This window comes from Hyperolius riggenbachi, chromosome 4 (genome assembly GCF_040937935.1).
Source record: "Hyperolius riggenbachi isolate aHypRig1 chromosome 4, aHypRig1.pri, whole genome shotgun sequence".
Classification (NCBI taxonomy): Eukaryota; Metazoa; Chordata; class Amphibia; order Anura; family Hyperoliidae; genus Hyperolius; species Hyperolius riggenbachi.
The window spans coordinates 87,361,667-87,385,943 of NC_090649.1; the positions used below are offsets into that span (position 1 = coordinate 87,361,667).

The 24,277-nt window shown below is 44.4% G+C and overlaps 1 protein-coding gene across 2 annotated transcripts in view; it reads left to right on the forward strand.

Annotated features, from left to right (window-relative positions):
• The window catches only part of NBAS (NBAS subunit of NRZ tethering complex), a 916,216-nt gene that overhangs the window by 247,222 nt on the left and 644,717 nt on the right, over positions 1-24,277 (forward strand). For both annotated transcript variants that reach the window (XM_068280281.1, XM_068280282.1), the window contains exon 22: positions 11,926-12,009. In XM_068280281.1, coding sequence (XP_068136382.1) covers positions 11,926-12,009 — 84 coding nt within the window. The remainder of the gene's footprint in view (positions 1-11,925; positions 12,010-24,277) is intronic.

The following is a 24,277-nucleotide window of genomic DNA, read 5'->3' on the forward strand; positions in this document are numbered from 1 at the left end:
GAGGCGGTAAGTCCACCACCACCGCCTCAACAGTTTGTTTGTCTGCTTGAGGAGGTAAGTCCACCACTACCGCCTCAACAGTTTGTTTGTCTGCTTGAAGAGGTAAGTCCACCACCACCGCCTCAACAGTTTGTTTGTCTGCTTGAGGAGGTAAGTCCACCACCACCGCCTCAACAGTTTGTTTGTCTGCTTGAGGAGGTAAGTCCACCACCACCGCCTCAACAGTTTGTTTGTCTGCTTGAGGAGGTAAGTCCACCACCACCGCCTCAACAGTTTGTTTGTCTGCTTGAGGAGGTAAGTCCACCACTACCGCCTCAACAGTTTGTTTGTCTGCTTGAGGAGGTAAGTCCACCACTGCCTCCTCAACAGTTTGTTTGTCTGCTTGAGGAGGTAAGTCCACCACTGCCTCCTCAACAGTTTGTTTGTCTGCTTGAAGAGGTAAGTCCACCACTACCTCTTTATTTATGTTTTTAATTTTTTTTGGGTGGATTTTATTCTTTTGGCGCCTCTGTTCCCTTTATACAATATCTGAGTCCACCCTTGGTGGAGGGGGTGTTACCCCTTTCTTTCCTGATCTACAGAGAGCGACTTCTTAATCCTGAGTGGGGACAGGTTTAATCTCTCCACCTGCTGTCTGTTACAGTGTTTACCTTTGTGAGTACACTGCATTTACTCTAAACATTTATCATTATAGATTTACTACACTATATTTGGCTCTCGGTGTCCTGTTTTTTACATATTGATGAGCAAGGTAGTTAAGGGTATTTTTTACATGACTTTAAAAAGAAGGCGATTAAAGGGTACCCAAAGTGATATGATGAGAGGTAAACATGTATTTACAGTTCCATTTCTACAGTCATCCTTTTTTAGTTCTTTGAACATTTTTCTCACTAATTATTCTATCAACATGTGTGGCCAAGTGTTCATAGAATGTTATTGTGGGTGCAGAGGACTTCAGAGGATGCGTATTATTCAGGCATGAACAGGGCTGGCGCTAAATTAAGGCAAGGGGAGCAACTGCCTCCGGGGCCCCGGAGTATGTAGGGACCCCCAAGTGTCACCCATTTTCTATTTGTCCATCCGCTGCCGCTGAGTGCTGCAGCTGTGGCATATGGATGACTGTGTGGCACGGTGGTGGAAGCGAGACGGTAGCTCAGCAGGCAGGGGACGGTAGCCGGGATACATACTTTACCTGCTTCAGCTGGCATCATGGTAACTATGGATCCCTTCCTGCCTGTTGGACCGCAACAGCACTCTCCACGACGTGACGTCACGTCTGTGTTATGTTGGTGAGAGTGCCGCTGTGGTCCAGCAGACAGGAAGGGAACCATGGTGACCATGATGCTGGTGGAAAGAGGTAAAGTATGTGCTTACATGCCTGCGAGCAGAATGATGGAAGAGGCACCCTGCTGTTGTCAGTGGTTGAACGATGCACAGAATGTATCTGATTTCTCCTTGTGAGTGAAGTCGGATGCTGCGGATTGTAGCAGCAGCAGCAGATTGCTTTTGCTGTGTCTGATCTATGTCATTATAATTACATTTGGGGTGTGTGTGCGGGGAGCAGCAGCTAGCTTTGGGGTCTAGGGGGCTGACTTTTCAGGGTTGGTGTAGGGAGCCCCCAAGTTATCTTTGTCACGGGGCTCCCATGCCACTTAAACAGGCCCTGGGCGTGAAATTGTAGATATTTAGAGAAAGAGATGAAATGTATTTTCAGGTTCCTTGTACATTTCCTCTCTAGTAGTAGGTCATAAATCTTCCTTATATAATGTGATGCCCGCCATGAATAAGCAGAGGAACTTTTTTTTCATATTCTGGCAGACTTTTATAAATGCTTTCCAAGAAGGAGGCGATAATGGATCTTTTTCTGTCTGAAGAATAACTTAAGACTTGACTGTAATTAAAACACATACATTCTTTGGCCTGAAGTTTTTTTTTCAAGGCAGCTTTTAAATTCTAAAAACCCGATTAGAGGAGCATTTCCGCGGCTCATAAATCAGAATAAGATAGACTTCATTATCTGGCGGCCTCTTGGAGGACTTTGATGTCTTGCCATGAAAGGACGATTTGCACGAGATCTATCATCCTCATTGCTCCTCCACCACGTCGTGGGTCACTTTGTGATGTTTCTCTTATTAGTTGCCTCGCTCAGGAGAGGCGCGCGGTGACAAAACGCGCACCCTCTATTTAGTTAAAACAAGTCATTGGGCATAACCCGCTGGAAGTCATTAGCTGGAATAAGAAGCTGTATGATCACAGTGCCATTAACATGAATAATACAGCAAAGGCTTGTTGGTCTTCAGAAGTCATCGTAAACAGAGACAAGTGTGATTTTAGGAGAAAGCGATAGAAAGGAATATATGAAAGCAGAGACATAATCTTTTAAAAACTTTTGGACATGAAAGAGGGTCAGCTTAAGGTATTTCTTAGCAGTGTGTTTTATTGTTTGATAACTTTTCAGGGAGATTATAATTATATGCAGTAGTGTGAAAAATGATTGTAAAAATGACTGTAGAGCGGAACTGCTTGGAAAAGTAAACAATGCCATGAACTGTTTACATTAACCCCGAGACTTTCTAAAAAGTACAGTAAACAATGAAAACATTAGTCACTTTCTGCTGTGACCGTCATTTGCCTTTAAAGAGTACCTAAATTATAAATTACCGTTTGCTTTAAGGACTCTTTCACATCTCCAACACGTGCAGGAGCAGTTCCCTTGCACGCGTTACCGGTATATGCTTTGCGGTGTGTCGGTGTGACGCAATCATCGGCGATAGTAATTAATCAACCCAACGGGAAAACACCGGCTCCCGACGATTAAGGGCCTGTACACACTGCTGCGCTTTTAAAATCGCATGCCTTCATGAGAATAGAAAAAGCGCATCGCACCAGTGTGTACAGGTCTTCACGATTTTCATTATTTTTCAAAAGACCTTGCGATTAAAAATCACATGCGATTTGAAAAGCGCAGCAGTGTGTACAGGCCCTATTAGCTCCTGGGTGCGTTGGACCACAACGCATCGAAAAGCAGCGACGGGTGTGAAATGTAAAATTAATGTCTATGGACTTTCCTTTTACCTTGGTTAATGCAAAGTTTCAACTTTGCGTTAAAATGCAGCAAATGGGCATGGTGTGAAAGCCTTGGGCCCCCTGTGGTTGCAGGGTAAGCTCCCCTATAGTTATGCCTTCTCTCACACATACTTGTACATTAGCAAAGAAAAACAAAGCAAAAAAAGATTTCAAAATGCAGGATTTCCAGCCATAATCCATAACAAGATTAGATTTGAAAAATGTCATTTCCTTTGTATGGGGCCCCCTTGGGGTATGAGAGCACATGCCCAAGCAGAGGTAAACCTGGCTGCAGCTTTTCTTCTTCTTTTAAATTTTTTTTTATTTCTTGCCCTTTTATGTTTGTGTTTGTTTTTCTGTTTTAAATTGTGTCTTTATTAGGCGGCGGGCGCTCGGCGGCCACATGCGGTACCTGCAATGAGAAAGCTATTAGCGTGGAAAGAATAGGAGCAGCTTGCATCTCTGAAGGGAGTTAACAAGATAAGCCCCTTAACCTCAAAAATCAAAAGCTGATTAGATCCTATAATCAAAATGTAAAGCAGCCGCGCGCACTTCATCGCCGCGGCGCATTTCCATGGCCTTGATGCCGTTTCCTGTAACGCCTCAATATTTAATCTCGGAGAGGCAAAACTTCTCAATGCACTCTGCAGAAATTGTAGCCGCCAGGATTTTTATATTTTTCCTCTCTTATTTTTCAGCAGATTGTGATCTTATGTAATGGAAGTTAGCGTACAGCGTGATTTATAGTGCTGACTATTTATGCACATCAGCCGCGGTGGGTTCCGCTTCCTCTCTCCCGGCGTTCACTGATTGCTTTCATTAGCGGCACCTTGATTTGTGAAATGACTTACCTGGGAAATGCTTGCCCTTACGGAGAAGTCTGTTTGTATTTGTTGTGTGGGAGTTTCGTACGTAGGTGCCGGTGAGTGTATTACCGGTATTATCCTTTCTGGTTCCGATTCTGATCCTTAATGCTCATGAAGCCAAGACTCCACATTTGTGAAAAAAGCACTATGAATATGCGTGGCTTATATAAAAAAATGACCTCATCGAGGTCAAAGGGTCTAGGACTGAACACACTGCATGCAAACTGTTTTGGAAGCTAACATCCTCCATTATTTTGGTGCATCTGTTTTGAATGCAAGTTGTGTATTCTACCTATAAGTAGGCTCTTCACATCTATGTTGCTAGTCATTCAGCTACAGCCTGTCTTGGGAAGCGCTGCCACCTCTCCCTGCTCTACAATATGCAGGCAGCTGGCCACGGCGGTGTTTATCCGACTGAGTTGCATTGAATGGGATTTCACTGCTCAGCATGCCAAAATATTTGCAGTACCACGTTGCCAGAGTGCATTGCTGCACAGTGCATGAGTGGAGACATTAGACAGTGTTGTTCTATGCATTGTCTATGCACTGAAATCGGTAACACGTGATTGTGGACAGACCCAATTTCTGTATTTATTATTTATTTGAGCCCAAAAATCTTATATACAGTAGGGTCTGGGTTATCTGGTACAGGTAGAGATTGCCTGATGCTGTTTATGAGATGTTTCTGGTTGCTTAACAGTTCAAGCAACTGGGAATCTAAACATAACACTAATGCCCCCCCCCCCCTTCCCCCAAACACACACACACAGCAGAAGCAGAGCAGAACGCAGCGGAAAGCACTTACAGGAGCTCTGGGCGCCAGTCCTCTTAACTTCCTGTAGTTCTCAGCTGCTTCGCTGCATTCTCTGTATGGCTCCTGTTGTGTACATGTGACTCGGTGCGGGTCAGGTGACACATCGGGAGCCGTACAAGGATGCAGCAGGCAGCTGTAGAATTGTGAAGGACTGGCACCAACAGTTCTTGTAAGTAGGTTCCGCTTTGCTCTGCTCTGCATCGTGAGAGAGGCACTTCCCTATGGCTCCCCTCATTTCCTGCCAGCTTGTTGAGCCTGCAGGTTTATGGTTAACTGGGACCCTACTGTGCCGCCTATGCTGATAAACAGAGCATAGATCATGTCACCACTGTTTTCAACTTGAAATTCTGATAATCCCTATCCTCAATTTATAATGTAACATGGTTATAGGAAAAATCCTGTCAGTGGGCTATGCACTAGTATCCTCACTTTAGATCCCGGAGTCCCACTTTAAACACTGAATTTTCTTAGTGAATCCATCAAAAGCATAGATGGCACCAACTGATAAAATGATGCTTCACTGAAGATGATCTCATTTGGTGGAGTTGTGTTTAAAGAAGTTGTGCGGTTCTGATTTAGTGAAGGTTTGTTTTTTTCAAGCAAGCCTCTAATGAATATTGCTTCTGGAATTCCAAATTACCGGCATTTGTGGAAGATAAATGATAATGAAATGTCGTTGTCTGATCTGATAAGTCTGAGATGTTCACTTGTTTATTTTCTGTTTTTTTTATTTTTTTTACCTGCCTGTTGCAATCATTGGTCTTTGCCTTGGAAATGTTCAGTATCATTTTTTTTCTGTGCTTTTCAAGTACGATTTATTTAGATATCTTATTCCATCTAAACATCTTATTTATTCAGTAATCTGACAGTGTTCATGATTTGCTTATGATGAACAGTATCTGCAGCATTACCCAGAAACGCCACGCACTATCGGATAATCTTACATGGACGGCCTTTTGCTTACCACCGTGTTTTTCTAATGCAAAAAAGTAAAACCAAACCAGAAATTGTAAAAGCATGCAAACTACATGATGGATGGATTGTCAGGACCAGACATCTGCAAAGAACACAAATGTTGTGCCTGCGTTGGGTTGCCGTGTATGAAATAGGAGGCGCTGTTGAAAGCGGTGGATTTGGTGTCATGGCTGGATTTTCCATGAGGCTCTGTAGGCACGTGCTACAGGTGCTAATGATGGGAAAGATGCCGAGCGCCTCCCTCCCATCTTCTCTATGCAGAGTCCTGATAAGAGTGTAAATGAGAGGTTACTCACTTTGCTCTCGGCATTCCTCTCTCCCTTCAGTCAGGGGCACCTCTAGCTACTTAAAGCGGATCCGAGATGAAAAACTAACTATAACAAGCAACTTGTCTATATATCTTATCAAAAGTTTAGATAGTTTACACAGCAAATCTAGCTGCAAACAGTTTCAACATTATATTATTATTTCTTTCTGTGATAAAGTGAGAGCAGCCATGTTCTGCTTGTCATCATTACACAGCCAAGCTGCTCTGTATCTCCACCCCTCAGCCTGTGAAAACCCCACTCCTCCTCCTCTCTCCTCTCCGCCCCTCTCTGCCCCCTTGCCTCTGAAATCTCAGCAGCTCCTGGCTGGTAACGTCTCCTCCTTCGGGAAAAGCCTCCTTCTCCCCAGACTGAGTTCCCATGAGCACTTGCTACATGGGCCTCAGAATGCCTAGGCGCTGGAGGATCTGTGTGCACAGCTTGTTTAGTTTATAGGGAATTAGGGTATGAAAACAACACAAAAAAAAGAAAAAAAGATTTTGGCTTGAAGAATGCCGTATAAACTATATGTAAGGGGAACAATTATGCAATGAGTAAAAGTTTATCTCGGATCCACTTTAATAATGAGGTTCCTCTAGCTACCTAATACTAAGGGGCACCTCTAGCTAATTAATATTGAGGGTACTTTTGATGGGAACCATTGACAGGTTAATGTTAGGTGTTAATAAAGAGGGACAGGGTGGACACAAATTAGTTTCATTGATTGAAGTGTAGACTGTAGAGGTTTGTTTTATAGATTGTGCACTGGAGAGTTAGGTGAATTGGGACATCAGGAAAGGTGGGCAGCACATTGGCGCAGAGATTAGCACTCTCACTTTGCAGCGCTGAGCCCCCAGTTCTAATCTCAGCCAGGGGAGTATCTGCGAAGAGTTTGTACGTTCTCCCCATGTCTCTGTGGGTTTCCTCCGGGCACTCCGGTTTCCTCTCACATCCCAAAAACATACAGATAGGTTTATTGGCTTCCCCCTAAATTGGCCCTAGACTATGACACATAGACTACATGATACATTCATAGACATGACTATGGTAGGGGTAGCCAATGTACTCTGTACAGCGCTGCGAAAGATGTCCGTGCCATATAAATACTAAATAATAGTAATAATAAAAAGTGGTTGATTAGTGTTTCATTATCGTGCTGAAGGATCCAGAAAGGAGGTATTAAGGGCTAGGCAAATCTGTATCAGAGAATTATTGAAACTACCTATGAGAACACCATTGCATAGCCAGGAGGATGGGCGCTGGGTATGGGCAGTCGGAAGGCATCCTTAGAAAAAAAAAAGCACCAGAAGGGCACTCAATATGTATCAGTAAAGTTAGTGACTCTTTTAAAATAGCATGACAACAAACATTTGGGGGATAAATAGACCATGGGGTTAGAAGTGTGTCACCACTTATTGGGTATATAATATACTTCTCCAGTTACTCTTTGCTCCCCACAATCCCCTATTGGACACAAAACAATGTCAGTGTACGTATAGGTCTCTTTCATGTTTTGGCTCCAGGCAATGTCAGTCCCAATGTAAGAGGTCTACATTACACTTGTATTATGCTGTATGGTAGCCAGTGCACAACACTGTTAGTGACTACTAAATAGGCCTTCTACAAAATACACATATATTTAATCCCCACCAATTTCTAACATGTTTTGCCTTTAAAGAGGCTTCGTCAGGAAAACAACATCAACAGTGTGACGGTGCAGATCAAGGGACAGTGCTTAGTGCTGCCTGTAGCTCATGGTAGATAAAAAATTAGCCCCTGCTTCCCATGGCTCTGTAAATATCATTCCAGGTTTTACCCCTCTCTTTTGGGGGAGTGGCCACCGTGCCATTTTTTTTTCCCACCCAGGTCATCCCCATAAGCATCCATTTCCTGGAGTCAGTGTGCCCTCAACCGCACACAGACTTGACATGGTGCTGTTTCCTGCTGCCAGGTAACCACGTGTCAAACGCTGACGTGTGAAGCTGACATCTGGCTGCATAAAATTGCTTCCAGTTCCAGAATACCCAGCTGTGCATTTGAGGAGTAAGAGCCGGAGCGTTATTTGGGTACCTGAAGTCAGAGTTGGAGTCGGAGGATTTTTGTACCGACGCCACAGCCCTGGTTGCTCCACAGGACAAGAAATCTGGCCTTGTAGATATGATGCCGGGTGATGTTGTAATTGCTGCAGTAAACCTATGGGAAAAACTGCATGTGCCTGAAATTTGTCAGCATCATGCAAATTGGGGGGGGGGGGGGGGGCTAACAAGAAAGCCAATTGCATAGGTAGGTAAAATAATTTGTCGTGTTTAGAAAAATTGTAACTAACCGCTGATTTGATTTCGGTCATTTTATAGCAACGTGTATCATATTTTTTTTAATAGAAGTGACATTATTAAAAATAACATTATGCATTCGAGCCTACCAATATGCATGATCCTGTGCTGATCATAGGTGGAATCTAATTACAGATGGCAGCAATAAACAGAGCAGCTTCTGAAATATAACATTTAGATTGTATGCAGCGCTCTTTAGAAAGGTCAAGTGTGTAGCCAGCCTTTAAAACCTCAGCTAAATGATAGTTTTCACATGTTCAATTAACATTTATTTTCACCTGACACTGCAGAACAGTTGGCTCGAGGTGCTGAGAGGATATTTAAGGTGTAATGGGATGCATGAAGAACATTAGGCCGTATTTTAGAAGCACAGGGAGTACTGCACTATTTATTCACGTCTGTCAGGCAGTAGTTTATCCCCTTACTAGAGCAGAACTATATATATATATATATCTCTCGTATATTCCGGCGTATAAGACGACTGGTCGTATAAGACGACTGGGCGTATAAGTCAACCCACCAACTTTTCCAGTTAAAATATACATTTTGGGATATGCTCACCCTATAAGACTACCCCTCTTGACTCCTGGACATTTGTATACTGTACTGTGTGTACTGGTGCTATACTGTATAAACAAATACTGCACTGTATGTAGTACCAGGGCTGGGCCGAGACAGACGCGAGAGAGGCTTCAGCCTCAGGGCGCAGTGTAGGAGGGGGCGCACAACTCACTCAGCTATCATTCCCCTATTGTGTTTGAATCAGAGAGAAATAAGAAAAGGGGATACATGGCAGTGACTGCAAGCCAGATAACTAGAGATTAAAGTGTATACAAACCCTATTTGGATTGGCCAGCTATCCCTGTCTCCAAGACGATCAGAGCGGTAGCGCAAACACGCCTCTTTCACCCGTCTGGCCCGCCCTTGTATACTATTACCTCCTTCTCTGCCTCTCAGATCTCGCACATTCGCACCGTTAAGTCACTTCTTTCCAGGAATCCTGGTGAGTGGATTTTCTTCTACCATACGTGTACAGCACCGTCCTTGCTGCTTTCATACGGTCGCTGCATGTGGTGGGGATGCGACTGCGGACAAAGTTTTTGAGCTCCCCCCACCTTATGTGGCAACCTCAGATTCTCCAGTCCGGCTTGGAAGTTTCAGCACCCGCCTTTTAAGACGATACCTGGCGTATAAGATGACCCCCGACTTTTGAGAAGATTTTCCTGGGTTAAAAAGTAGTCTTATACACCAGTAGTAGTAGTAGTAGTAGTAATCTTATTACTACACGAAGACACAGTGGGGTATCAGGCAAATCGGGCGCATGCGGCTCCTAAACGAATAGGGTGCTGCCATTGACTAGCATATTAAATATTGGTAAGCCAGCACTAAAGTGGGAATTCGGGTGCCCAATATTTAGTTTTTTGCTGGGTTTTTCCTTTTCTTTTCGGCGTTGTCTGGTTTATTGCATTTTTTTATTTTTTATTTTCAGCTTGTGTGGGTGGGCGAGGATAAGAGTTAGGTGTAAGGAGCGGGGTTTGTGCTCGGGGTGTGGGTGGTTGGGGGGAGAGAAGGCTAAGTGTAAAGGTGGCCACTAATGATGCAATTTGGTGAACGATCTTTTACAGATGATTCTTCGCATGAACGATCAGAAATGATTGTTTGGGACCACTAATGGGGAAATATCTACCAATCTGATCAGATTAATGAAATTGATTCGATTTTTGTATCTATTTCATTAATCTGATTGGATTGGTTGAGAGAGTTTTGTCTATTAGTGGTCTCAAACGATGATTTCCGATCGCAAAAAAATCATTCGTAAGCGATTGTTCAGCAAATTGTATCATTAGTGGCCACCTTTAGGCAGGAGGAACGGGTTTTGTGCTGGAGAGGGTTAAAGTCATTGGGAACCAGAATAAAAGGAAAAAAAATCCAGATACTTACCTAAGGAGAGGGAAGGTTCTGGGTCCTATAGAGCCTTCCCGCTCCTCTCCCGGTGCCCGTTACAGCGCTGGCTCCCCCGTAGCAGTATTTGACCAATTTGGTTAGCTACTGCTTTCTCCGCTGCCGAAGGAGGCTTCGGAAGTCTTCATGTACCTGAGTGCTCCCGAAGACGGACCATTCCATACTGCGCACATGCGCGAGCGCACTCTCTCGCACGATCAGGTGTGCGCAGTATGGAGCAGCCTGTCTTCGGGAGGACTCGGCTCCCGAAGACTTCCGAAGTCCCCCCCAGTGGTGTGTTCAAATGGAGGAGTTGCTGCTGCAACGAGGGCACCGGGAGAGGCTTTTTAAAAAAATGTTTTTAATTGTGTTACGATTCCCATTGACTTGAAGTGTTGGGCATCAGGAAGGGTGTTTGTGGGGGGTGGTTAAGGTTAGGCATGGGGGGCGGGGAGGGTCCTGTTTGAGAGTGGGGTTAGTTGTAACTATAGTAGAATATCGGTAAGATTTGATAATATTTTACTAAGGAGAATTAAAACTGTAAGTAGTAGAATATCTGTAAATGTGCCATTATTCTACTATCGGCAGTTTCCCTGTGCCCGATTTTTTTCCTTGTGCCTGTATGTCATGTACTCCACAGTGCTGACCTGTAAACAGCTACAGATGAGCTTTTACTGCCGGGGAGTTCAAAAGGTCATTAGCTCTGCTGTGTTCCATAGTTTAAAATACAGTGTTATTTGTAATTGCAAATAGGACAGAATGGTGCAACATTATAAAGAAGCTATCTAACTGGAAATAAAAATATTAATTATGTGTACTACATATCATTATATCATAAGGTTTGTTTGTTTTTTTCCGCTTCAGTGGCACTTTAAAGAGAATGCTAACAGCATGTGATAGGCTGAGAGTAGCTCAGTGTGTGAGTCATACAGAGCTTGGGGCTGGAGAGGGTGTGTATAGCTTCTATCCTATCACAAGCAGACCTGCACATTCCAGCCTGAGTGTCTGAGCCCGACAGAGGAAAGAAGATTAGATTATATACCAGAGATAACACAGCCACTGTGCAACTAGGAAAGGCTGCCGTATGACAGAGTACTTTAGAACAGCTATAGGAACTTATAGGTAGGATAGAAGAAATAAGGCTGAACATTTTGTTACAGAGTCTCTGTAAAGGTGCCCATTAACAGTACAGTTTTTCACTAAATGCGATCTTTCGATGCGATTTGAACGGTAGTAACTAATCAGAAGGCATTTATCGATTTTTCACATTTACTGAAAGATTTTTTCCACAAATCGGATAATAAAATCCAACTTTTGGTTCGATTTTATCCTACTTAGCAAACGACCAAAGAATCCTTTGTTATTGATTGCCTTCATAAATGGCGAGTTGTCTATACAATTCGAAGGTAAAAATTGCATTGAAAGATCACATTTCGTTAAAAAATTGCACCATTAATGGGCACCTTAAGATATTTTAAGCAGACCAGAGTACACACTTTGAATACACATCTTTGCAAGTATTTCTAAAGTAAAACCTATCTTTCACTAAGACTCAACTCTGCGGACATCAGAGGCAGCATCCCATGTTACTTTATTTCTTATATCTATAATCATTCTCTTTGCAGCTTTGAGGGCGGAGAGCTGCGGATTGTTGCGTGGAATGAGCAGAAGCACCGTGACAGGGACTGGTGTGAGGAACCCCAATGCAAGTAAGTCCAGCCTAAACCGTAATTGAAAGCCACACATCAGATGTACACTCATACATATTTAAATAAGTGTTTACATGTTTTTCCACTCAATATGTTAATACGTTTTAATAGAACGGTCGAACCACATCAAAGGGGCCTCTGGAACATTAGAGAGCATTAGGAAAAGACGCCTTTGCGCAACCCCCCGTTCCCGTCCTCCGCCGCCCTTTGTTACTCTTACCGGACTAAATTGCTTTCCTTTCTCCAGCTCGCCAAGCTGAAGTCTTGATTGAATAAATAGAAGATCTCACAGCTTCAGGGGGAATGAATACAAAACGCTTTTATTAAAAGCCATTCAATCACTTTCAAATCATGGCCGAGGAATTGTCTGCACAAATAAAGGCCACCTGATGAAGGGAGACGGCGGCAGCTGGCTCCCGCCTTTCCTGGCCCGAACGGTTTATAACATCCTAAGAAGTTCTTGACAGGCAAAGGTCAAGTGGCTCCACCTCCTGTCGTAGTTGATAAAGTTTTCCTGCCTTTTTAAAAGGTGAAATGGTTGCAAGCGTTTAGCGTTAACTTTCACCGTGCCGCTTTCTCTGTTGAGACACATTTCACTGAGAAATTGTCTTACTATCTAATTGGACTGCTTTCTGGCTGGGGGAAAAAGAGACAGGACAAAATAAAACTTTGTTACTTTTAGGATTTGTGCACACATTCATTACAGCTAAGGTAGCCTTGCACCTTGCAGAATTGCACAGCACTTGGGTTGCTCTTTGATGCAGTGCTGCACCAAATACACTGAATGCGACAGCGCTGGGTTGAGCATGTAAATGCTGGATCAGTTGAATTGGGCACTGCGATAGGCAGGCATCTTATAGAGTCTTACGTTAATGGTAATCAGGTGTCCAATGCGGCTAGTGGCTTGTCTTCTACTTAGTTACTGGTGATGAGGGGCAGAAATTATGGGCGGGGGGTTAAGGTTAGATGCTTACAGGTGGGGGTTAGGCATTGGGTAGGGGGTTCTTTTTAGGCACTTGCCCTGTTGGTTAGGGTTATGCATTTGGTGGGGGAGTTAGGGATAGGCATCTGGGGGGGGGGGGCGGCGATCAAGCTCCTTAACTTATGCGGTGGAGCCACAATACTGATCCAGTGGCTTCCTGGTACCGAGGTAAGAATCACATTTTTCGCTCCAAATTCACAGTGAAACTTGTTCACTAAAATGCTGACAAAACAGAGGTTCTTGTTATCGAAGGTCAGCGCTCGACAGCAGAGCAGCCCCAGTCTCAACCAGCACCACTAAGAATAGATACACCTGAACAACTCAGACTGTGTGCGCAGCCTGGGAGTACTGATTGATGGGAAATTAAGCTTCAGGAATCAAATCTCAGCTGTTGTGAAACATTCCTTCTTTCACCTAAGGAATATTGCAAGGATTAAACACCTCATTCCTTCAGAGGATCTTCCAAACCCTAGTTCATGCCTTTGTCGCATCAAGGTTGGACTACTGCAATGTTCTCTACACAGGCCTTCCAAACAAAGGCCTACGCCACCTGCAATTAGTACAGAACGCCACCGCAAGGCTGTTAAAGAGCCAACATCGCGCCATATAACACCAACCCTTTTATAACACCAACCCTTTGCTCACTCCACTGGCTACCGATAAAATGGAGAATTTTGTCTAAGATTGGCTTACTGACATTCACATCCTTGCACAATCTGGGCCCTGGATACCTGAAGGACTTTTTGCAACTGCATAACCCCCCCCCCACCCCCCCCCCCCCCACACACACACGCACACAATCTTAGGGTGTAACCCCTTGGTCACCCCCAGAGTCCACCTCAAAACCTGTGGAGACAGAGCATTCTGTCATGCTGCCCCTACACTTTGGAACTCCCTGCCACACCCAATCAGGACTGCTCCATCCCTGGAAGCATTGAAGTCCAAACTGAAAACGCACCTCTTCAGTCTGGCATTTATGAACACAAGACAAGACAAATAACATTTATATTGCGCTTTTCTCCTTGCGGACTCAAAGCGCCAGAGCAGAGCAGCAGCCACTAGGGCGCGCTCTATTGGCAGTAGCAGTGTAAGGCAGAGCCCTTAACCATTGCACCTGACTATCTCATCTGTAGCATAGTCCAGCCTGCAATCCTGTATTGATTTGAGACATAACTAAGCATTTTGAGTCCTATGGGAGAAAAGCGCTTTGCAAATGTTATTGTATTGTGTTAAAGTAAAAATAAAATGAAGCCAAAATTCAAATTCAAAAAAGCAAAACATTAGCATTAACGTGGGGACGGGGCATGTTTGAGAATAAGGGAAGGGTATAGGGGGTTAGGATATATAGTCCATAAGGGTTTGAAGGAATAAGGGACGGTATGGGGCCTGGGATATATAGTCCACAGGGGTGAAGATGGTATAGGGGCAGTATTAGGGGTATGCAATCCATGGGGTATCCTGTTCCTGTCAGTTGGTGGCAGGTAGTGACATATCAAGCAACTATTTGCACGGTTGTTTCCTCTTCCCCAGTAGGTTATAGTGTTTCCTCTCCTCACCTGTGGAGGTGAAATCCGGGCTGTGAGAGGAGAGTCTCTGGAAGTGGGCAGTCCTCACAGGTGCATAATTGCTGCAGTGTAGCAGGAAGTGGACCTCATTCTCCAGGGCCCACTGTTCACACTGCCTGCACAGTCTCTCCTCCCGGGGCTTCCATGACTGACTGTCTGTGCCGCCCTGTCTCTATCTCCAGGCTGTGGGCACTCAGACGGTACAGGCTCAGGGTCTCTCTGTCTTTGGGGGCCATTGTGTACTCCTTTTGTAGTGAATCGTAGACTGAGTTTCTTTGAGTTCTTTGTCATTCCTCTAGGTATCCTCCCTTGTAGCTTTCTAAACAATTGTATCAACAGTGCTTGTCCTAAATAGAACGAAGACAAAAAGCAGCATAAATCTCATCAGTATAACGTCCCCTCTATACAAATGAAATATTACAGAAGAGCACACAAGAAAAAAATGTGAAGATCTGATCGGACCACTGTGGCACCAATAAATCCCCCCCATTTAGTGAAGTATATGCAGCTTACCTTGTGGAGTGACCCTTTTAGAAACTTTTCAACGTGTCTGGTTTTCTTGATCCTCGCCGTGAAGGGATTCATGTATGTGTTTAAAGCGGAATATAACCCTGCATTTCAACTTTGCTCTAAAATATTATTTACAGCATATTATATGCAAAAAGCATTTTTTTTTTTTTTACTAGACCAGCATTGGAAGGGTTAAACACAGAGGTTTAACCACCCTGGCGTTCTATTAAGATCGCCAGGGCAGCTGCGGGAGGGGTTTTTTTAATAAAAAAAAAAACGATTTCATGCAGCCAACTGAAAGTTGGCTGCATGAAAGCCCACTAGAGGGCGCTCCTAACCCATATTTCTGATCGCCTCCGGCGATCCGCAGTAACAAGGAAGGCCGCAATGAGCGGCCTTCCTTTTTTCGTTTTGCTCGTCGCCATGGCGATGAGCGGAGTGACGTCATGGACGTCAGCCGACGTCCTGACGTCAGCCGCCTCCGATCCAGCCCTCAGCGCTGGCCGGAACTGTTTGTTCCGGCTGCGCAGGGCTCGGGCGGCTGGGGGGACCCTCTTTCGCCGCTGCACGCGGCGGATCGCCGCGCTGCAGCGGCGATCAGGTAGCACACGCGGCTGGCAAAGTGCCGGCTGCGTGTGCTGCTTTTTACAGCGAGCAGATCGGCCCAGCAAGGCCTGAGCGGCAGCCACCGGCGGTAATGGACGAGCTGAGCTCGTCCATACCGCTAAGGTGGTTAAAGTACCAGAGATATGCAGAAGTTCATATAGATACATTCTATTTAGTTATATGTATCTATTGATAAATGTTACACACTCTTTGGCTGTCCTCCAAGCTCCTTCTCAGTCAGAGAGATGAGTCACATTCAACACTTAGATAAATTTATGTAAACAAAATGTATCTATTTCAGCTTGGATGCAAAAATCTCCTGGAACTTTAAAGCCCTGTGTAACCCTTCCAATGCTGGTCTAGTAAAAAAAAAAAAAAAACGCTGGTTGCATATAATATACTGTAAATAATGTTTTAGAGCAAAGTTGAAATGCAGGGTTATATTCCGCTTTAAGTGTGTTTATGGAATTTGGTCCTTGTAATGTATGCCTCTAAAGAAGTGATCACTCATGGTCGCGAAACGTGTGTCAAGCTGCACTTAGTGTCACCACCATGATGCATCGAATTTTGAATATCTTTTCTTTCACGATTTTTACATGATGTATCAAAAGTTACTCTTTATTGGAATAACTTATACGCAGCAGAAACCTTCATTTTTTTCTGTGTGCTCTAAATAGAACTTTCCTGGAAACCACAATCTCGTGTTTGAAAGATTTTTATTGTCTCAGGTCAAAGATGTTTTAATGTTTTATGGCTTCGATCTTAAAGTATTGACCTCTTTTTTTTTTTTTTTTTTTTTTTTAAATCTTTTTCCTGCTGGCGGAAGTGTTTTTCTGCCAGGCTGGAGTTTTATGGCTTGTAATTAGTGAGAGTAAAATTGCATGCACACCTTCAGTATGTTTCGCTTGTCAGAATGAAGCTTTTAATTGTACGGTTGATACTGCTAGGGAATGAGTTTATGTAGACTCCTTCCTCGGCAACAACAAAGTAATGCATTCTGTTGCTATTGAGAGGGGAGGAGGGGCAATAGTGCACAGCAGACCAGGGAAGGAGATGCAGTGTGCTCGGCTATCACTGTCAATTAAAAATCTTATGTACTAGATCAGTGCTGTCCAACTTCATGGGTAGGGTGTGTGTCCAGCACTGCACTTTTGGGCTACAGGGGGCTGATCACCAATGTCCTAGCTTCAGGGGGCGGAGCCAAGCGCAAACAAAAGGTGGGCTTGCCAGAGGAGGGGACCTGACACAAAAAATAGTCCGGGCTAGTGAGTGCAGCCCGGGGATCACATCCGTCCCACGTGCCACCAGATGGACAGCCCTGTACTAGCCTAGATCTTGGGGGACACCTGTACATACGCAACATTATAGGCAGTGGCATCCTGGAGCAGCTGCCTTTTTCGAGATCTGTGTTGCCTGTGTGTATAGAAAGCTTTGTGCTGCAGCCTGACTGCAGAGGAAGTGTCATTTACAACCCTGGATTCCTAAAAAAGCAATACAGCCTAGATACACATGCTTCTGTCATCCTGTCACATGACAGTGCAGGGAACCTTTAACCACCATCACACACAAATGGTTCTTGCAATTATCACCTTGTTAGATACGAAAAGTTTTTATTATATAGTAACATTAATAACCTACCATATGTGGCAAACAACATAATACCAGTAGACCCCAAGTTACAAATGCCTGTTGTATGAATGACCCGATGTTAGGAACGTCCCACCGGGCTTGATTGCGTCACCTCTGAGGCACATACAATGGGGAAGTAGGCTGCAGTGAGCCTCTTGTAGCGCCTTTGCTTAGTAAATGACATGGTATTAGTATGGGTAGAGGCACAGGGGAGACAGAAGGAGATGCAAGGACATGAATGGAGGCAGAGGAGTACTGAAGGATACACCTAGGGATATAGGGGGATGGGATGAGGCACAGGGAGACAGGATGAGGCACAGAGGAGTACAAGTGAATGGAAGGAGGCGCAGAGTTGGCACAGGGGGACAAGTGGAGGCACAGAAGGGATCAGGAGGATGGATTGAAGCACGGGGGTGTAAGAGGAGGCACAGAGCGAACACATCGAATACAGCGGAGGAGATTTGGGTGCAGCCAGTGCCACCATAGACTGTAATAGAAATTACGGCTATAGCGGCGCACAGTGAGCAACTTCGGCATGGTCAGAAGACAGAGCTGAAGTTGATTTTAAAACACTGTAATTCGGCTGCCAGCAATAGCTAGAAGCCGAATTACATCATCCCCCAACATCCACGTGGACCTGGAGGGGGAATAGCGATTAACGCCGCCGGGCTTTGTGCAGGAGCAGGGTAAGCCATATACCAGCTCTATCCTGCGCCCAAGTCTCCCGGCAGCGATTTCATACATATGCGCATAGAAGGACGCAGGGATGGCAAAAGGCACAGAGTTGGCTCATGGAGACAGGAGGAGCCACTGATGGGCACAGGAGGCACAGAAGGACAAGAGGGGGCGCAGGGGGATAGAGATGACACTGAGGGGACACTGAAGGCACAGAGGAAGCCAGAAGGTAGCAAAGTGTTTTGATTTATGTACACATTTAGGTTGTGTGTGAACCGACTCTCCCTATCTTACTGGAGACTACCTGTACAGGAAAGCTTTATTTTTGTAATGGCAATTGATTTAAAAATGTATGCGAAAGCTTCATTTGTAACTTCCAAGTTTTCAAAAATCTTTGGAATTGACATAAAGCACTTGTCGTTTCCTTTAGGCCTGAGCCAGCGACTGTGAAGTCTGTTTTATTTGCCAACGGTAAAGCTTTGTCTACTCCCAGAGACAATGATCTCACAAGCTAATATTGTCACACACCTTATTCCACATTTGTAGTGTGAAGATGTTTCTCTGAAATAAGCGTGCGTTCCTTGTTGTTTCTTTAAAGTATCGCGCCAGCCACAAAGAGTGGTATTTTCTCCAGGAACAATGCCGGCACAAAAAAATCCATACAACATTCTGTGATCATTAATACATACACAGCCTTGAGGACTTGGCCGGCAACCTCACATTCCCGTGCCTGAGCGGATAATACCAGGTGGTGCACAAAGAATGAGAATTACCAGGCACCTTGGCGTCTTACAAGGACAAAGGATTTATGCGAACAGCATACTCGGCCAAGGTACTTTTAAATAGATCCTTGGTCTGGCTTAGGGGATTGTGTTCAGTGTACATTTTTTTATTTCAGGTATGTCGGACTATGTGGTAAACTTATTCTCTTTATGTTATTTTGAATGAAGAAAGTGAAGTGTAGGAAGCCCTGTAGGCCTAGACACCTAGCTGTTTAGAACAAAAAGGATTTCAGGGCCCCAGCCGCAGAGGATGACCTCATCATGGTGGGAGGGTCAAGTAGTATTGCAAACTATTATGGAAACTAACATCCTCCAATAATTGTAATTGTTGCATCTGGGGTTGAATGCAAGGGGTGCACGTTGCCTATAAGTAGGCTCTACATACTTATGCAGCTAGTCAATCAGATGTAGTTTGTCCTAAGAGGTGCTGCCTTTCTCTGCTGTGTACAAAAATGTAAGTATATTACACGGCCAGCTGCTCCCATTTATATGTTTGGTTTGCAATTAGCGCATATGCAGATCTTCTGTTCTGGATTCAAGGAGTATTTTTAGTCGGGGGGGGGGGGGGGGTAGGCTTGGCCGGGTCGAGGCATCGGTGGGAGAGGCTCCAGCCTTGTGGTGCAGTGTAGGATGGGCGCACAACTCACTCAGCTATCATTCTCCTATTGTGTTTGAAGCAGAAAGAAATAAGAAAAGGGGATACATGGCAGTGACTGCGAGCCAGATAACTAGAGATTAAGGTGTTGGGGGCACTGGGGCGCCTCTTAGTCTAATAGCAATCAGTGTGTGAAGGCTGGGATATGAGGGATGGAGGGGCGCACTTTGGGGTCTCAGTGTAACGTCTGAAGCTATGGCGGCTGCGGATGCGCAGGATAGATCCGCAGCCGTCTTTGTTCCTTGTTCACAGGTCTTATCCGTCCCGGCGGCGTCCAGCACGCCGGAAACGGCATTGTCTCTGGCTTATAGGGTCTCTGTATCACGCAGGCGCGTGCGGAGACAGGACCTTTATGCTGGAAGAAGGCACGTCAGCTGACCTGCCGGTCGGCTGACGTCAGGAGTGACTCGCGCCGCTAGGATTGGCTGATTGCTAGGGGGCGTGGCGCTGGGCTCTCCTCGGCTTCCTAAGCCTTCACGGTTCATTGGCAACTCGTCTGCTGTTGCGAATACACTCATGTTAGCACTCAGAGGTTCCAGTTGATGATAGATGTATATGCAGTGTTTGCAATATACATCTATCTATAGTTAGTTATCATTACATTGTATTTCTGATAACTTGTGTATGATTCTGGCTATTCTCTGACCTTGCTATTGCTAAAGGATTCTATACCTCTGCCTTTCTGACTTTAGTTGCTGAACCTCTGCCTGTTATTAACTACTCTCTTGCCTGCCGTTTTGGTACTGTCTCTGCCTCCCTGTTATCGTACTTTGCCTGTCTGACTACTCTACTCACCAGTGGGCCCTTGCCACGGGTGAGGTGCTCTGGCCATTAGAACCCACCAGCTTTTCTGGTGAGGTTCAGACTCACTAGTATAAGCTCCAGTGACTGTTAGTACCTTGCCAGCTCCTCTGACAAGATCTTGCTAAACTATTCAGTCACTTGTGCTGTTATTACCTTCCCAGCTCCTCTGGAAAGGTCTAGTTTAACTATTCAGTCATTTGTACTGTCAGTACCTTACCAGCCCCTTTGGTAAGGTTTAGCCAAACTTCTTTAGTTCTCTCATTATTAGTATTTTCCCAGCTCCTCTGGTAAAGGTATTGTTATTTGTGTTGATAGACCCTTCAGCTCCTCTGGAGAAGTCTATACTGTTGCAGCTAGTACCCACCAGCTCCTCTGGTGAGGTCTAGCACTGTTCTCGCAGCTAGTACCCACCAGCTCCTCTAGTGAGGTCTAGCACTGTTGTTGCAGATAGTACTCACCAGCTCCTATGGTGAATCTATCCATTTATTCTACTTTTGCACCAAACACCACACCTTACTCTCAGCTAGCTATACTAGTATTATATTATTAGTGATACTGCAGATCACCACATAATCAGGTATAACGTCTGTATTATTGGTGATTCTGCAGATCACCAATGATCAGACGTCTGAGTTGCAGCACCCAATCGTTACACTCAGCCTTGGGTGCTGGAGGACCTTGTCCCAGCTCTGGTGTTTGGCACATCTCTCAAGGTATACATTCAGAGGCAGGCTGGTGATGCACTTTTTCCCTTTTAAGAAGGATTTCCTGTTATGCACAAAACAAAGTGCTTTTTTATACAGTACCAGTAATTCATTTTAGGCTTGTCTTCTTGATAACCCCTTTTGTGTGGCAATACAGAAGCCCTCATTCTCCAACCATGTCAATAAGTAGAGTGCCGCCCATCTAGCGTATGTGGCAGCACTTTGCACCGCAATAAATTCCCATTCACTATAACGGCTGCAGCTCTCACCGGCAGTAAGTGTATCCTGCGGGACTTTTGCTGTTACAGCTGTACTTATTATCACTAGATAGGCGTGAACGAGTGACGCATGATACTTTGGTGCAAAGTTTTGCCATAGCAAATGTTATCTGTGGGAGGAGCTTTGGGTACAGGGATACCAGGAGGCACTTGAGTTCTGGTTGGCACCTTTCAGGGACACAAGCTTTGGCTCCATGATGAAACTGTGTTAATGAAGGAAGTGTTGGGCTTCTTCAGGTTCTGAACCCGTAACCAAATGAACAAAGCGAATGTGAGTTAGGGTGGGGTACAGCCTAGGAATGATAGGGTTAGGGGTAAACGATTCAGCATACCATAGTGGCTGGATAGTGTACTGGTTAAGAGCACCGCCCTTGACATGGGAGACAAGGGTTTTAATCCTGGCTAGGGATTTGGCACAGTACCTATTCAGTAAGAAGTCCTTGGGCAAAACTTCCGGACACTGCAGGGTGGCCTCTTGAGCATGTCCTTAGTGGCTGCAGCTCTTGAGCGCTTTGAGCCCAACAGTAGAAAAGCGCTATACAAATGTTAGGATTGTTATATTCACCTTAATTATACTGGTTTTAGCGTCATAGATGCTTCTTAAACTGAACCCAAAGTACGAGTGTTGTGGAGGCTGCCATATTTTTTTCCTTTTAAACAATACCAGTTTCCTGGCAGCCCTGTTTATCTATTTGGCTACAGTACTGTTTGAATTTCACCAGAAACAAGCATGCAGCTAATCTTGTCAGTTCTGACAATATGGTCAGAATCACCTGATCTTCTGCATGCTTGTTCAGGTTCTATGGCTGAAAGTATTAGAGGCAGAGGATCAGCAGGATAGCCAGGCAACTGGTATTGCTTAAAAGGAAATAAATATGGCAGCCTCCATATTACTCTCACCTTGGGTACACTTTAAATATTGCTGTATATTGGTATGCAACCCAGCTCTCCCAGCGGTGTTTAGCCTAAGCTGTGATGTTATGCAGCCAGAGCATTGTAGGAGGTCATGGTATGTACTACTTTACTGTAGGGGAACACAATGACAGTGGTTCACTTTACCCAGAGTAATCATACATTTAAAATGTAAATGAGGGTAAGGAACAATTTTACTATGGACTACCATTGACTAATCTATAAATAAGTATTGTAAAATAAATAAACAATGTTATTACTTAACCACTTTACCCCCGCCCGTACGAATTTCTCCGTCCCTTTTTCCATCCTTTAACCCCCAGGGACGGAGAAATCCGTAATTTCCGCGCTCCCGCCGCTGCCCGCGCTCCCGCTCGTAAACACGCCGCCCGCCGCTAGTAAACACGCTGCCGCCCGCTCGCCCGGAGATCAATGAACGGGAAAATCCATTCCCATTCGTTGATCTAAGCCCCCGCAATGATCCGCTGCTCTCTGATGGGCAGCGCGATCATTGTGAAAAAAAAACAAACACTCACAGCCTCCTAGTACTTCCTGCGAGCGTCCGGAAGGACGATCGCAGGTCGCAATAAACAAAAAGTTACTGTTGCCATCTTGTGGCCAAATAGTAAAACTACACCCTAAGCTTTTTTTACATAGAAATAAATTAGTGTTACACAAAAAATTAACTCATTACCTCCCACACTCCCCATTTTTTTTTTTTTTTTTTGTATTTAAAAAAAAAATTAAAAAATTTACAATAAAAAAAAAATACATAAATAGTTACCTTAAGGACTGAACTTTTTAAATATTTATGTCAAGAGGGTATAACACTGTTACTTTATAAACTATGGGCTTGTAATTAGGGATGCATGCAAAACTGAAAAAAATGCACCTTTATTTCCAAATAAAATATTGGCGCCAAACATTGTGATAGGGACATAATTTAAACGGTTTTATAACCGGGACAAAAGGGCAAATACATTTCATGGGTTTTAATTACAGTAGCATACATTATTTAAAAACTATAATGGCCGAAAACTGAAAAATAATTAATATTTTCCCACATTTTTCCTATTTTCCCATTAAAACACATTTAGAATAAAATAATTCTTGGCATAATGTCCCACCTAAAGAAAGCCTAATAGGTGGCGGAAAAAACAAGATATAGTTCATTTCATTGCGATAAGTAATGATAAAGTTATAGACGAATGAATGGAAGGAGCGCTGAAAGGTGAAAATTGCTCTGGTGGTCAGGGGGTAAAACCCCTCAGTGGTGAAGTGGTAAAAGGACATACAAGGTGACATGTTACATGATGAGATAGACATGTGTATGTACAGTGCCTAGCACACAAATAACTAGGCTGTGTTCCTTTTTTTTTCCTTTCTCTGCCTGAAAGAGTTAAACAGCAGGTATGCAAGTGACAGTTTCTGTCTGCGTCGGACTGGGTCAGACTACAGCATAACCCTTACTGATAAGAAATGACAGCCATAAAACACTTTCCTGTTAGGAAATGGCTTCCGAGAGCAAAAAAGAAATAAAAATAATTCATAGATTTGAGCTCTAGCCTAATGAAGGTGATAATGAGCAGAGACAATGAAACAGTAAAAACCTAAAAACTAGTTTTAAATATAAAACAAAACTGTGTGATATCTTAAAAAAAAAGGTCATTTTTAGAAGGACGATAAATACAATTGTTTTTATCATCAGTTTATTTTCACCTCGGATGAACGGTTAAGTTTCTTTCTAAGGTTAGTTTTCAAATTGGAGGTAATCAGGGATGTGCTCATGAGTAGAGCTGCTCAAATCCGGAACCAGGAGACATCCGGATAGTTATATCCGGATATCTCTCAGTAAACCTGGGCGGGGGGGGGGGGGGCAATCTTACCTGTCTGACGTCTTCTTCGTCCATCCCTCGGCGCCTCCCACGATGCACTCCACGCGCGTCACGTGATTACAAACACTTCCTCCTTCAACCCGGAAGGAGGAAGTGTTTGTAATCACGTGACCGCCGCTTGGACCGCATCGTGGGAGGCGCCGAGGGACGGATGAAGAAGACGTCAGACAGGTAAGATTGACCCCCACCCACCCTGCACAAGTAACTGGGAGATATCCGGATAGAACTATCCGGATGTTTCCCGGTTCCGGATTTGAGCAGCTCTGCTCAT